We start from the raw sequence: 15,497 nt of genomic DNA on the forward strand, positions 1-15,497 counted from the left end.
CATACTGGGGATTTATTAAAGAAACTCCCAGCTAGTGGCCACAGACTATAAAGCCACGAGGGCCCAGACAGACATCTAGGGCAGTAGTTCCAGCCAGGGAGGGGCATCAGAATCAGCTGAGGAGCCTGGGCCCCACCGGGATCCCCTGAAGCTGGAACCTGGAGCCCTGAGCAGACATGATTTCTCCGGGTGAGAGACTGTAATCCTGGGTAAGAACCATGGACCTGCTCCTGCTCCCCAACGTGATGTACTGGGAGATGAAGGGCCAGAGAAGTTGTGTGTCTATTTAAGGTCACACAGCCTGTTGTGGCCGCCAGTGTCCCCTCTGAATGGAGAACTCAGCTCAGGTTTGTGCTAACAGTAGAAACAAATAAAGAGATGCACAGAGAAAACTTCTAAGGTTCCTTTATTTGTTTTGAAAACAACCTCCATTCTTTCTCTCTCAATTTAGTCCCAGCCTTGTGACAAAAAAGCTTTTCTCTCTGGCCTCCTCTGTAAGAAAGGGAACAACATAAACACTCCCCGTGAGAGCTCTCTCCCCAGATTCCAGGGAGGGGCAGACCGGGCCAGGACTGGAACGGAACAGCATGGAGAACACGTGGGATCTGTCTCCGAGCCCCACTTGGCTTACAATCCCTTCCCCCATCCTCCCTGAGACATCTGCTCCTGTCCGGGGGGGTTCTCCCTCCACCTCCCAGTTCAGAGCATCTGCAGTAGCTGTGGGCTGCTCGTAGCCTGATTTCCAGTGCTTGTCATCCGGGGAAACGTCACCCACAGTCCCACTGATTCTGGCTCGGGTCCTCAAGAGCTCACCAGGTCCCAGTGCTGGCTCATAAGTGATGACTCACAAGGGTTGACCACGATTTCCCTGCCATTCTCAGAGCCATCACCAAACATGTCCGTGTCTAGGCAGAGGTGGGAGGCTATGTGCTCGATGCGGGAACCAGTCTTGGTCCATTGCTGAGAAGACGGAGAGGAGAGAGCATGAACCGGAATTCTCTGGCTAAGGGCCCAGGTTCTATCAATAATATCAGGAGTTCCAGAATAATCAGACATGTTTACACCACATGGCTAGGGTCACCCAGAGACTTGACTTCATGGTCTCACGGAGGAATAAAACTGCAACTAATTGCTTTGCCAGGTATTACTGTTGGTTTTTTGTTTTGTTTTTTGTTTGTTTTTTGTTTTGGATAAAAAAGTAAAAGCAAAATCAGTATGTTCACTAGGAGAACTCATTAGAAGGCAATAACTTTCCAAGCACTAGGCCAGAGAACATGAAGCACATGAGTCACGGGAGCAACCAAAGAAACGACGAGCACTCAGCGTCTGCACGTCAGGAAGATGTGGGAGCGAGCGGGGGGATGGGGCACAGGGGAGCAGAGAGGCTTCTGGGCAGCACCCGATGCCAGCAGGCTCTGCTCCTCCAAAGCCCTTCAGCGCATGAAGGGCCCAATCAGAGAAGGGGGTCTCGTGCCGCTGCTCCCCAGACTTTACCTCACATGATAAGGAAGGGGGGAATGAACGTGTTTTGGGGAACCACCACGGCGCAGGCACCAGGGCGCACTTCCGTGACTCCCTCGTGCGGTGGGCATCTTCACCTCCATTTCAGAGAGGAAGGAACCAAAGTCCAGTGAGCTGCCGTGGGTCCCACGGCTAGTGAGCCATACAAAGGGCATCTGGATGTCCGTCTCTCTAACGCCAACACCCAGTCGGCAGGAGACTGCGTGTGGTCAACAGCGTGGGCCCGACGGGGCACATGGTGCATCCAGAGGGCACATCCTGCCAGAGCCCAAGGCCCCCCGCAGGCCAAGATTCCAGTGCTGCTCATCCTGCGGCCCTGAAGGCTTTGTCCCAGTGCTCTCCTGCTCTGGGATGCCAGGTGGGAGTCGGAGCTAGATGGGCGAGCACAAGATGCGCGTGCCCCCTGGGGCCCGGCCAGGTCCGCCGACATTCGGGGACAAGCTGACCGCTGCAGCTGGTGCCCCTGTTCTCCTCTCCTGACCAGAAGGGCCTCTTTCTGATCAGCCCCTCCGCTTCTAGAGGTTCTCCCTGGTCTTGCACATGAGACTGGGACCCACACAGGCAGTCCCGTCACTGAAGGCGGACACGCCCCGGTGCACCCACTGAGCACTCACCTGTTTGTCATCTCCGTTCTTGCAGAGGACGAGAACCACCGGGGCACCCGGGAACATGGTGATGACAGACAGGCACAGCTCCTCCTGGAGGATCTGCTGGGTGTATGTGAAGGCCCATATCTGGAGGGGAAGAGGCCAGAAGGTTCACATCAGGATCCTTGGAAGCATGGTGGGACAGGTCTGGGACGTGTCTGGGACCGTGTGAGAATTAGCACAGCTTGGTAAAAAGCACTGGAGGTCCGAGCAGGAACAGACCATCAACAAAGTCACCTTGGAAAATGGGACCCACTAGTCAGAGACTCCCAGGTCCTGCCCCCACTGAAGTCTCCATCTCCACACCTGGGAAGGGGACTGGCCTGGGCATGCAGGCCACCTCTGGGAGGCTTGAGGTGGGGCAGCCTCAACGACACCCCAGCCCAGCCATGTGGTCTCTAGTTTCTCTGTTTGGATCCGTATCTATTCCCCACACTTGACACTGCAGCTATCTCCAGCTGTCTTTAGAATGTCCCAGGCCATCCCCAGCTGTCTTTAGAATGTCCCTTCTTTGAAAAGGACAGATGGCGGGATGAAGGGAACAGGGAGTGTGCCGAGGGAGGGAGTGGAAGAAGAGCAGAAGGACAGCAGGTCACGAGACAGAAAATGGTCCCCACAGGTGTGTGCACTCCAGCACTCCAGGGGAACAGATCATTGGGCCCCAGAGCCCCTGCCGGGAGGGACGCTGAAAAAGCGAACAGACAAGGAGGGTGGGGAGAGGAAAGGGCCATTCCATTTGAGGGTCATCACAAGGAATGTTTCTCGGTTATTCCACGAAATGCCGGAGATCAGAGAGCAAGGAGCTGCTGAAGGAGCTCAAACCACTTCGAGTTCTTAGGTCAGAGGAACGAAAATGTGAGCCTCCAAGAGGTCCTTCCCAGGCTGTGAAGTAGGGGCCTCATCACTGGGCAAAGAAGGTGACTGGTGAATTGGATGCCCTGGGGGGAGCTGCAGAGAGGACCTGTCAACGGCTGGACCCCTTCGCCACTCCACGCCTGCTGACCAGCTGACCCCCAGCCTCTGGACTGGGCTGCTCGTCAACTACTTCTCCTTGGCCTGAGAATGAATCAAGGATCCGTTAGCTGGCCGGTCCCCTGCTCTAGGACCACGTGTCCCGTAAGCTGAGCTGGTGTTCATGTGCTCCTTGTTCTGCACCTTCCCTAGCTCACGGCAGCCCCCTCCTGGCCCTGGCACCCCTCCTGACTTCTGCCATCTGGTGACATCTTCGGTGTCTTTCCATGCCCTGGCTTGTTCCCCTCCTTGCCCAAAGGCTTGGGTCCTTCTGCTGCCTCACCAGGTCACCTGGATGCAGAACCCTGCCTCTCCTGATCTGGGACTTTCCCTGTCCCTGATACCTGGATAGGGCCACCAGCCCAGGGGGAGCCACTGTCCCTCTAGGGTCCTGCGTGTGGATTCTCATGTCCCTTTTCAAATTGCCGGTGTTGGGAGACCTAGACCAGAAGGCACTCCCTGGGGCGGGGTGGGGTGGGGATGGAAATACAGATTGGTAAAAGACAGGCAGTGCGTTAAGAATTCTTGAAGCCTGGGAATAAAATCTTTAAAAAAAAAAAAAAAATAGGACGCCTGGGTGGCTCAGTCAGTTAAGCGACTGCCTTTGGCTCAGGTCATGATCCTGGAGTCCCGGGATCGAGTCCCACATTGGGCTCCCAGCTCAGCAGGGGGCCTGCTTCTCCCTCTGACCCTCTCCCCTCTCATGCTGTTTCTCTCTCAAATAAATCAATAAACTCTTAAAAAAAAAAAAAAGAATTCTTGAAGCCTGGGGGTGGCTACAGAGGCTCTTTATACTCTCCCATCTATTTCTAGATCTATATATATTTAAATTTTTTAATACTAAATGTAATGAAATGTACTCCTTGGGACGTATCAAGAAGTTCTCCTTGGCCTTGAACATCACCATACTATGCATGCCATTTGCTTCCCTCCAGGATTAGCTGAAAGGGAAAAATGTCTGTATGCACAGGGGTGATGCAGTAATCACGACCCTGTTACTGACGGCCAATATTTCCTGAGGACTTACTATGTGCTAGGCACTGTCCTGGGGCCTTGGCACAGAGGACGTTAGTCTTCATAAGAATCCTACTAGATAGCTATTATTATTATTGTCCCCATTCTACATGACGAAAGCCTCGCCGAAGTCATGCACCTCTCTCCGACCGACTCTCTGTAGCGCCTTTGTTGTTGCTGCTGCCAGGGTCCCGGCTCCCTCTACCCCAGTTTAATCACAGGTAATGTCTGTCGCTGAGATCCCTCTTCCACGTTGTAAATATGAAAACTCAGGATCACCCCCACTTCGACAGCAGAGAGCTGGCCAGTTCCCACTGGCAGCCCCTATGAGAAGGGGAACGAAGATCACACCCCATGTAGGGGACTAGGGAGGGGGCAGCTGAGAGAGCGGGCCCCTCCCTGATGCGGACAGGCACTGGAGAAGAGTATGAATGGAGTCCCACATTCTACGGACTCCACATCAGAGCGGGGCACACAGACCTAGCTTCCTGGGCCTGCTCCCCTCTTCTTCCCACCCTGGCTCTGCCATCCCCCATCATCCACTCCCCTGTCTGCATATCCATGCTCACTTGGTCACTCCCCTTTACAGGGCCCCCCCTTGGGCCTAGGTGTGTGCTAGGGACACAGTCTACCCTTGGGAGATCCATGCAGGTCCTGATGTCAGGTTAGGGCCATCTGGATGGGGGTTCTGGGGCTCCGGACCTCTGGAGTGTGATCTAGGAGGTGGGAGCTGGTCTTGGGTGCGTGTCCAAAGAATTCCACGTGGGGAGGGGAGAGAAAGGCCTGAAGCCCAGGCCCAAGCCCAAGGGCAGGGCTGCCAGGGAACTGCTGCCCAGGCCCGCCATACAACTGGCCTCAGCTTTAGATTTCTGCCATTGTCGAGAAATGAGGCTAAACAGACGGTCAGCGATGTGGAAAGAAGATAAGGTCCATCCCTCTGGCCCATTACCCACCCACACTAGCTGCTATGAATCGTGAATTAGCATTTAAAAAATAAATCCTGTAATTATTTTGATTACTACAATACACTGACTTTGTATTTTTTTACATTAAAAGCATTAATTAATTAAACATAAAACTTGAGATATACCACAATTTCTAAAAAGCTCATTTTGGCATTGCTTCTTTTATAATATCCTAGGGGCTTTAAAAACTGGACGTGCTGGGGGTGGTGTGGGGGTGGGAGAGGAGTGGTGCTTCTTTCGACATCTGAGATGTCCCACCCACTCACACCTTTTGGGAAAGAACGCAGATGGCACCCGGCTGGGGCTGGGCTTGGAGGAAATCACCTTAAGATCCCCAGGGGGAGAATGCACACATGCACAGACAAGGGATCGAAGCCTTTACACTAAGTGGACTTTCCATTAACTGGTGCTTTACTGGCACTGAAATAATTCAGCCTCACAATTTCTCAGAGGAACACAGCTCTCTGGCCACATCTGCAAGAGAGGAGAGAGGGAAGCAGAACACAGAAGCAGGTGGGGCAGGAAGCGAGGAGAGGTTTTCCGATTCCCATTCTGCAGCCTGTCAGGCTTCCAGAATGGCCGGTGATGAATGGGTTTATTAAATGAATCCCGGAGTCAGAAATGGATTCGGGAAGGTAGCAGGGGTTGCTCAGGCTGGCCTGGCCGAGATCAGTGCATGCTGGGCTGTGTGCTGACAGCTCTATTGGGGGTGTCTGGCCAAGTCGCAGCCCCCACCCCCAGGGCACACAGACATGGCCATACCCATGGGAGGTAACCCAGAGACGGTGTGGGCGGCCTCACCCCCTCACAGATAGACCAGTAAGGGGCCGAGGAGGAGGAGGTCCACTCCTGGCCCTCTAGCCCCTTTGCTCCTGCCCTGGAAGAGGGGAACTGGTGATGGGGGGGGTCCAGGCTGGACAGCCTCACAACCTTCTGTGCTTAGCGGGAGTCTCTGGAGGACAGCCCCTGCGTGCAGAGAAGGGAGCGGCCTGGCAGGTGGGGGCAGTAGACTTCTCTCTGGGCAATGCCCAGCTGGCCGCAGCCCCGAGGCCTGGGATGAAATAGGCCGCAGCACCCAGCCTGGGGTTCACGGTCTAGTACTGGATGGAGCAGCAGAGAGGAAAGATGGTCTTAAGAGGACATGTCTAAAGGATCCAAGTTCTGAAAGAGGCAGGCATGAGAGGAGTCAGGGCCCAGGCACAGGGCTGACCTAGGAATGGCCCAGGACCACCACTAGTAGGCAAGAAGCAACCAGCCTGGGGTAGCAGCTCTCTACTGGGCTGATCTTGCTCCTATCTATCTATCTATCTATCTATCTTCATCCATCCATCCACCCACCCACCCACCCACCATGTAGCAGTGTCTGGAAGCACTTTTTGATGACTATGACTGGGGGGGGGTTGTTACTGGTACCCAGTGGGTGGGGCCAGGGATGATGGCAAGCACCTACAGTGCACAGGACAGTGCCCCAACAAAGAATTATCTGGTATTAACGCCAACAGTGCTGGGGTTGAGACACCCTCGCCTAGTGTGAAGGGCCTGGTCCCTGGAAGCAGCCGGCCCGCCAGTACTCGTGTATGACCCGGGTAGCACTGGCCTCTCTCAGCCTCGCTCACCCCATCTGTGAGATGGCGGGGATAACAGGACATGGCTCATGGGGCCTTGGGATGACTAACCCAGATGAGGCCTGTGGAACCTGCAGGCCGGTGGCTGGCTCCGGCGCAGTTTCCGGGGACAGTATTTTGGCGACGCGTGGGAGGAACAATGGTCGGGTGAGAAGACAAACACTCCCACTTGGAGAGAAGGCAGGGGCTGTGTTTTCACGAGCACGGAAGCCCGAGTCAGTTACTGATGGCGGTGAGCTCCCCGTCCACGCACTCTCCTGCGTGGGGAACTACACACAATGGGGAAGAGACTGCAAATACCGAGCGGCGCTGCGGGTTATGTTGTGGTTAGGTGGGCAAACTAGCTCATTTCTAAGGGCCTCTGGTTCTCGAGGCTTCACAGTCAGTCTGTTCATCCTCAAGGTGATGCTTGGAGGCAGGTATGACTCTATGGAAGGGAACAGAGATCAGGGGTCACTCTGGGCAACGCCAGGAGCAGACCACAGGGTTGACTATGAACGTGGGGCCTCTTTGGTGAGACCGGATCTGAGCTGAGAGCATCTAGGGCCACATTGAAGGCCACACACACCCCTGAAGCCCTCTTCAGACACAATGTCTGCAACGAACAAGTGGGCGCAAGCCACACTTCAGTTCAGCCAGCCTCTCAGTGCACCCGGATGCCGAAGGATCACAAAAAGGCACCGACTGGCTGTGCTGGGGACACCCTCAGCCACACGGACACAGACTTCTGCCTCTCCCTGGTGACCAGCGGCAGCAGGGTGACCTGGTGGGCTCAGAGACACGCTCCCCGCCTTTGACTGGGATCTTCGCTGGACTCACTGTTGGGGTCTTTTATTTCCGGTCCCTCCTGTCACTTCACCCCAAGCTGTCAGGATACACTTCATATGCATGTGATTAAAAACCTACTCCCAGGACATTTGTTGTTGGGGCCTGCTGCCGAGCCCTGGAGTCCCGGCCCACCTGCCAAGGGCAGTGCAGGTGTGGGGAAGAGCGCTCACCTTCTCTCGCCCACCTGAGCGTCCAGCTGTGTACATGCATCCTTCACAAGCCAGTGGCCCAAACTGCCCGGAACACAGGTAGATGGACACACTGAAAAATTTTTCTGTTTTTCTCCCTTTCTTTAAATTGGGACAGCAGTGTGATTTGTGCCTCTGTCTTCCTTCCATCTTTCACACAAGTATTTTTCTAGAGAATCCAATAAAGCTAAGAGGAAACTCATTAACCTGGAGGCTTCTTGGGCTTTGCACGTTTGCAAACAGATGATGTATTTCTCTTGTCCTTCACCCAAGGCATCAACCTGCCGACATCTTCAGTACACACCAAGATTAAACATTTTGTTCCCAAGGTTGACAAGCTGGCCAAGAAAGAGAAGGCAGGCAGGGGGAAGGATAGATGGGCCGGGGGTGGGGCAGAGATGTGAGCCCTCATCCAAGGCAGAGGACAACCATGCTCTGATTGTCTCCTTTCAACAATGAGGGCACCCATGTGCTGGGGGATACACTGCTGGAGAATGTGTGACCAGCTGGAAGCACAAATCTGAACTCTTGGCTCGAACCCGCTGGTTTTCTTTTACTCCAGATATCTGGAACCCTGGGATCCTCCACCCAAATGGCCTGAACCTGATTTCAGGATCTGTGTAGATCTTACCCTGGGTCAGTCCTCCCAAGGGTATACTGAGTCCCTACTGCACACAGCTGGGCCCAAAGGGGAACGTTTAGAGGGTAGTGACCGAGGTGGATATGCAGGCTGGGAGTGGGGGCGGGAAACAGAGCCAGGGCAGGAAGTAAAGGGGAGCAGGCCCAGGCTGGAAGCCAGGGCTGTGTGTGCCCCCGGCTCTGGTGTGGAGCTCAGAATGTGGGCCTCCATTCACACTCTTCCCCAGTTCCTATCCATGTCAAGGAGGGGCCTACTGTCTAGGACCTTGGATAATTTCTCCAGGCCCTGGTTTCATCTGTAAAATGAGGATAATAGTAATACCTCCTCAACAGGGCTCTTGCGTCCCTTCCTTGATACGGCCTCCCCCAGGCAGAAGAGGAGGTGGCTGGAGAGAGGGCGGAATGAGTCACGGGAAGGGGCGGGAGGGGCAGACGTGACCCTGTCTGGATAGGCCAAGAGGCAGCGCAAGAGGAGAAATGAAATGTAGGAGAGGCAAAGGAGCAGAGCAAGGTCAGAGGAGAGAACCCCTGGATGCCCTAACGCATTAGCAGAAAGGGTTGGCGAGCAGAAGGACAGGACTGTCTTTCTTACGCAGGAAGGAGGGAAAGCTACCGAAAGGACGAGAAAGGTAACATAGGTCAGTCCTTCAAGGGTGTATGGCCCACACACACGCACATGCACGCACACACACGCACGCACACTTGGGGATTATTCCAGCTGCAATAATTATGTAGATTTCTATCTGTCTAAAGTGGGTTTACACCTTCAGAAAACTTGGACGTTTTCTGCTGTTGGCCATGGACCGCTCTAGAAGGGGGCTGAGCCTAATCCAGCCCAGCCCTGCCCTGTCCCCTGCACGCAGCCTGGGGCCGGGAGCACTGCGGGCTCTCACTGTCCTCTGTGGAAGCAGGTGGAACATCGATCTTAGAGTCTTCCTCCATTTTCCCCGAGTTCACACTGCTGCTACACAAACCAACTGTTCCCTCCAAAGCGAGAAGGAGTGATAGCTTGGCACTAGCTTCTAGAAAGAACTCTTCGCTCACTTGAAGACTGTTACTATGATCACCGTTAGTTTCCCACAGATGACTGCTTTTCCACCCCTTTCTCGTGCCATTGGAAGGTCAGCTGGAATAGGTACTATTACTCTCCAGTCAAATAAAGGCCTGGCAATCTTTAAGAGATTGGAGAGCCCCTCCTCAAGACCCAGAGATCCTATGGCTCCCCTCCTCCCACTTCCTTATGCAGCCAAAGACATTAAGTACCAGAAAAGCCGCTGCTTCGCTGAAGACAGATCGAGCAAGCTCCTGTCCCACGGAAAGGGGGGGTGACAACATTCTGGCCATTGGGATCCCCTACGAACAGCACCCACACGCAGATTCAGAAGAGAGGGATGCGCCTCACCTATTCACATCATTTTACAAAATGCCGCTTGAGCAAACTATGTCATTCCCAGCCCGGCTGCTGTACCTAAAGCAAAATCGACACTTCTGCTTGCTTTCCCTTTTCCTGTCTAACTCAGGCAGCCCTTCCCGTGTCCTGCTGGAGCAGAGAGACGGGTCTGGGAAAGGTCCCTGCGAGTTGGAGGCCGGTGTTGCGATGCCTCAAACCCCCGGCTATGGGTGCGGGTTTCCGCGGCAGGCAGCAGGGAGCATCGAAGGCTGTATTGAGGTGGAGAACAATGGTCTGATGGTGACACGTCGGCGGGGGGACGAGGGGGCAGGGACTGGAGGCTATGGCCCTAACCTAACACAGTGGTTCCCAATCTGGGTAGTTTTATGCCCCAGGGGTGTTCGGGACAGCCTGGAGACAGCTCCATTGTCACGACTGGCTTGTGTGGGGTGCTCCTGGCGGGCAGAGGCCGGGGATGCTGCTGGGCAGGCCTCAGAGCACAGGACAGCCCCCCACACAGAGAACCATCTAGCACAAGACATCAACGGTGCCACAGCAGAGGAAGGCTGATCGGGCATGGAGGAGAGAAGGCAGGGTCCAAGAGGAGCTATTTGACGGGAAAAGGCACAGGGACTTGCAGAAATGGGGGCCAGGAGAAGGCAGAGCCAGGGCAGACGGTTGGGATTGGAGCCGTGGAGCCTGGGAGAGGGCAGTGACACGGAGAGAAGGAGTGGGACAGGGACGTGGCTGTGGGCCTGGCAGCTGCTTGTAGCCCTCCGTCTACTAGAACCATAGACGACTCTGCGGCGGCTGTGGGCTCATGCTGGTCACCCAGCCACAGCCCAGGCCTTCCCGCGTGCTCTGCTTCCTGGGCTGTTCCTTCTCCCCTTCCTCACATGGCCTATTTCTACTCCTCTCTCAGGGTGCAGCTCATTTTCGAGTCCTCTGGCAAGACGTCCCTGACTCTCATCATGCATACGGCGCAGACCGTCCCTCGGTGCTTCTAGAGCAGCCTGGACTGAACTCCATCCAGGACAGAGATTATAACAGAACAGCTGCTTACTTGCTTCTTCTTGCATTAGATCCCTTGAGGGACTATGGAGACCTGCAACCTAGCCATTCATCTCAGTGTCTTCGCAGTTAGCAGAGAACAGAGATGTTTATGGAGTGAATGGATGAGTTCCAGGAGGGAAGAAAACTAGAATTTGTGCATCAATGAAACAGAGGATGGGGCCAAAGCTGGAAGCTTGGATAAAATCTCCAAGACACCATTTCCAGAGACAAGAACAATGACCTAAGAACCTTCATGAATACTCACCAGGAGCACACGAAAGTGGAGCAGGGGAGCCAGCAAAGAAAAGAGACAGAAAGAACAGGAATGCAGGAGAATCCGGATCAGGCAGCGCTTGGAGGGAGCCAGGAGGGAGCCACGAGCTGGATGTGTTGTAACGTATCCAGCACGCAAGTGTGACAGAGGGAGAGACAGGCTGCGGATTTGCCAGCGACCTTTAAAAGAGTTCCATCCTCAGAGGGAAGAACACAGACCCACAGAACGTGGGCGTGCTACGTTGATGAATGGACTGAGGCACGAGGCAACCTTTGTGAGCACGGACTCCCAGGCTTCCTGCAGACCTGGGCGAGGCAGGAGATAGCAGAGGTGGAGTGCAGGCCTGCTGAGGACAGGACGGGGTGGGGGCGGCGGGGGCGGACAATGGTGACGGTTTTGCCGGATGGGATGTGCCCACCCGGAAGTCCGGGTTAGAGCCGCGGGGAGACTCGGGGCAGGCTTGCCACCCTGGAGCAGCATCACCCAGAGGCACGCCTTTCTCTGTCTGCCCTTCACGTTTTCCAGGTAGCGGCTGCACCTGAGCTGCCTGACCCAGCCCCCACTTCCTGCAAGCAGGCTGGACGCCATGGACGTACTCATCAAATCCTGCTAATTTAACGGCGATTTCCTAAAGGCACGACGTCGCCTGCTAAACTGCCCCTCTTTCAGAGAAACCAGACCCATTTGGAAACCAGTGGAGTGACCCCGGTCTCAGAGGGAGGGGAAATCATACTTCTCCTGCTCTGTTGGTGGGCTCTGGCTATAACTGGACACCGGGTGTCCTACAACAGCAGGGGGCAGAGGCTGAGGCCCCTACATGTTCTCACATCCCCAGCCGCTTACGTACCTGGGATTTTACGTCCTCGCCTTTGTTCTTGACACAGGGGCTTAGCCTGAGGTTGTAGGTGTCTGTGTTTTTCTGCCTTTGAGACTCGAGGCACTTCTGCCTCTGTCGGATACTGCCCTTCTGGATGGAGGAATCGCTGGGGATTCTGGAGGAAAGCCACAGAGAGATGAGAACCAGCTGCTCCTTGGCTGAGTGACACCAGCCGCTGGAGAGGTGGAGACAGGGTTTTGAGGATGACAGGGGCATTCCGCCAGGGGTGGGGGGCTGCAACCAGGAACAAGGCAGCGAGGAGAGACCCAGGAGCCACCAACGGCAGATGGAGCCGGGCACGGCGACAGCATCACCTCAGGTCGCGCCCGGGACTCAAGCCCTAGCAGCTGCGCTACGCTGCTCCCCGGGAACTGCCATCCCTCGCACCGCTCCCGACAAGCCAGCAGAGGCTCAGAAGGTGGAGCGGGTACCTGAGCTCTGGATAGACGTTCTCCAGGTACCACTTGAAGCTCTGGCACTGCAAATTCTTCCTCAGGTCCAGTCTGCTCTCGATGCTGGGGGGACGCGGGGCAGGGGGGAGACACAAAGACAAAAGCACAGCCGAGGGTCAGAAACAGGAACAAGGCTGAGGGACAAAAGCGCACACTGTGCCCACGTCTCTCCCGAGGGCACTGGAGAAATTAGCCATGGGAGATTTCTAGAGCTCCAGACAGAGCTATGGAAACACGGAGCAATAGCTCACAATGGTGTGGTAACGACACAGAGGATTTGTGTTTTCACTTGAAAATGGAATTTGGGGGTGTTTTTACTTTTCATTAAAAACAAGGCTACATGAACACACAGTGTGTTGCTAATAATTCACCACTGGGGCTCTGAGTCTACTTACCCACAAATCTCTCTTTGACTGATTCTGCAGTCAAAATACCACTCCTGACCACCCCAATCTCAAAAGAATCATCTGATTCTGGGGCCTGGTCACGCCTTTATTCATCAGATATTTATTGAGCACCTACTCTGTGCCAGGCATTGTGCCCAATGTGGGGAATGATGGACGGTGAGCTTCTGAACAACAGAGGAAGGTAATGAAATAAGCCATCGCAGCCCTGTGTGGACGTGGGGGGGGGGCACGCGGGGGCTGCGGGAGCATCTCAGAGGTGTGTGCCCTTGCTAGTCAGGTCAGCGGTCCCCAAGGTGGTCACACGGAAGCTGGTATCTGGAAGGAAAGGTGGAGGCTATCTAGACAAGCCAGAGAGTGAGTGGGGTTGGGGCCCCCTGGCACAAGCCAGGGAAGAGCGAGGGGAGACTGTCCGTGCCAGGAGCGGCGCTGCGGGAGGCCGAGCCGTGTGCACGCACAAACGAATGTACTCGGGGGATGGCAGAGGGGAAGTGAGCGGGAGCAGAGAGGAAGAAACAGACCACAGAGGGTTTTGGGGGCCGCTGTGGAGGAGGTCGGACTTTGAAGTGATGGGATGCAACGGATGCGTTCTGAGCAAAGCGTGACGTGGCGACGTCTGCACTTTGAGAGCATCTCACTGGTGGCGAATGGGTCTGGCAGAGCAAGGCTGGAGACGGGGAGCAGTGGGAGGGGACTGCAGACAGCCAGGTGCTGATGGTGCTCTCAGGCGGGAGGTGGGGGGCGGAATGGAGAAAAGGGACAGGCCAAGTCCCTCCATTTCTCCCCAGCGCCACCGCCACCACCCTCCTCAGCTCCGTTTGCATCTTGTCCTTCCTTCCCAGGTGGCCCTGCTCGGCCAGCCTCACCTCCTTCCACCCCGCGCTGGACTTCTTAGTTAGCACTAACCACATTTCCTCCCCAGAGGAAGGGGGCAGCGTGAGCAGAGAAATGACGTCAATTTTTTTCTAAGCTGAACGTTCAGCGTTCAGCAAAGACCTGGGTGCTGCGTGCACGAAGGAGGCAGCAGCACCGGGACTTGGGGGCTGTTTGACTTGGGAAGGTGGGGGGAGGAAAGAACAAGGCTGACACCCAGACCTGTGACTTGGGCCACAGGACACAAGGAAGAGTGTTCGTGGGGATGGGGGAGACGGGCTGGGGGGCACATTTAGAAGCAAAGTGGCTGAGTTCCCTTTAGGACTGAAGTTGGAGCAGCCAGGGAGGTGTCCACATGGAGATGTCCAGTTTGTCGTGGGAGGGAAGGGACTGTGGCTCAGAACGAGAGGTCCAGGTCAGGGACAGAGACACAAGAGTCAGCGGCACGGAAGCGGTGGCTGACGCCAGGGGGAATGCACAGTACGGAGCAGGCGAGGACAGACCCTCGGGGAGGACCAGAAACACGGCAGGAAAGAGAAAGTGAGGTAGCAATGGGGCCAGGGGGGCGGAGCCTGAGAAGCAGCACAGGGAGACAGCAGGCACGGACTCCGTGGTCAGAGGGGCGCCCGACGGGCTGGCTGGGGGAGGACGACAGATAATGGGCCCGGTGGGGGGGGGGGTCAGGGTGAGCCAGGAGGGGGCGCTCAGGGATGGGGGTGACCACACTCAGGAGAGGCAGGCACGATCTGCCCACAATGCATGCAGGTGGGGTTTTAGGACGCTGTGCCCCAAAGGAGCGGCCGGGGGTGCAGGGGACCAGCGATGCTGGATTGAAGGAAAGTTTTTGGAGTTTCTTTCCTTTCCTCCTCTTCCTTTTTAAATCATTTAAGTTTTAAGACCCTGAATCAGTTTAAATGCTGATGGGGACTGTGCATTAGCAGAGACAGATCAGGGATGAGGAAGCAGAGGGCAGGGTCCCCTAGAACAATGGTTCCCACACTGGCTGCACATTAGAATCCTGGAGGTGGGGGTAGGGGACTGCCTTTCAAAAATTCTCCAGCCCAGGCCATACCCCAGGCCCCATCAGCTCTCTGGGAGTGGCATCCTTAGCTCCTGAAACTCCCTGGGGGATGGCAATGTGCAGGCTAGTTTGGGAAGCACCACCCTGGAGCTCTGCTCTGCCCAGACAGGCCCTCATCCCGCAGCATGGCACCACCTGGGAGCTTACTGAAAATGCAACCCTACGGAATCAGCAATGACATTTTAACAAGAGCCCCAGGTGATCCGTGTGCATTAAGGTTTAAGAAGCCCTGAGCCAAATCAAAACCACAGTGAGATACCACCTTACACCAGTTAGAATGGCGAAAATGGATAGGGAAAGAAACAACAAATGTTGGAGAGGTTGTGGAGAAAGGGGAACCCTCTTACACTGTTGGTGGGAATGCAAGTTGGTACAGCCACTTTGGAAAACAGTGTGGAGGTTCCTCAAAAATTTAAAAATAGAGCTACCCTATGACCCAGCAATTGCACTACTGGGTATTTACCCCAAAGACACAGATGTAGTGAAAAGAAGGGCCATATGCACCCCAATGTTCACAGCAGCAATGTCCGCAATAGCCAAACTGTGGAAAGAGCCGAGATGCCCTTCAACAGATGAATGGATAAAGAAGATGTGGTCCATATATACAATGGAATATTACTCAGCCATCAGAAAGGATGAATACCCAACTTTTACA

At 55.1% G+C, this 15,497-nt stretch overlaps 1 protein-coding gene across 2 annotated transcripts in view; it reads right to left on the bottom strand.

Annotated features, from left to right (window-relative positions):
* Positions 1-389: 389 nt before the first annotated feature.
* The window catches only part of GALNT14 (polypeptide N-acetylgalactosaminyltransferase 14), a 200,623-nt gene continuing 185,515 nt past the window's right edge, over positions 390-15,497 (bottom strand). The window contains exons 12-15 of one of the 2 annotated variants that reach the window (XM_036119136.2): positions 12,464-12,547; positions 12,003-12,147; positions 2,136-2,255; positions 390-960 (exon numbers count right to left, since the gene is read on the bottom strand). In XM_036119136.2, the coding sequence (XP_035975029.1) occupies positions 802-960; positions 2,136-2,255; positions 12,003-12,147; positions 12,464-12,547 (508 nt within the window). In that variant the 3' untranslated portion in view covers positions 390-801. The remainder of the gene's footprint in view (positions 961-2,135; positions 2,256-12,002; positions 12,148-12,463; positions 12,548-15,497) is intronic. The other variant, XM_036119138.2, reaches the window with a different exon arrangement.

This window comes from Halichoerus grypus, chromosome 10, assembly GCF_964656455.1.
Source record: "Halichoerus grypus chromosome 10, mHalGry1.hap1.1, whole genome shotgun sequence".
Classification (NCBI taxonomy): domain Eukaryota; kingdom Metazoa; phylum Chordata; class Mammalia; order Carnivora; family Phocidae; genus Halichoerus; species Halichoerus grypus.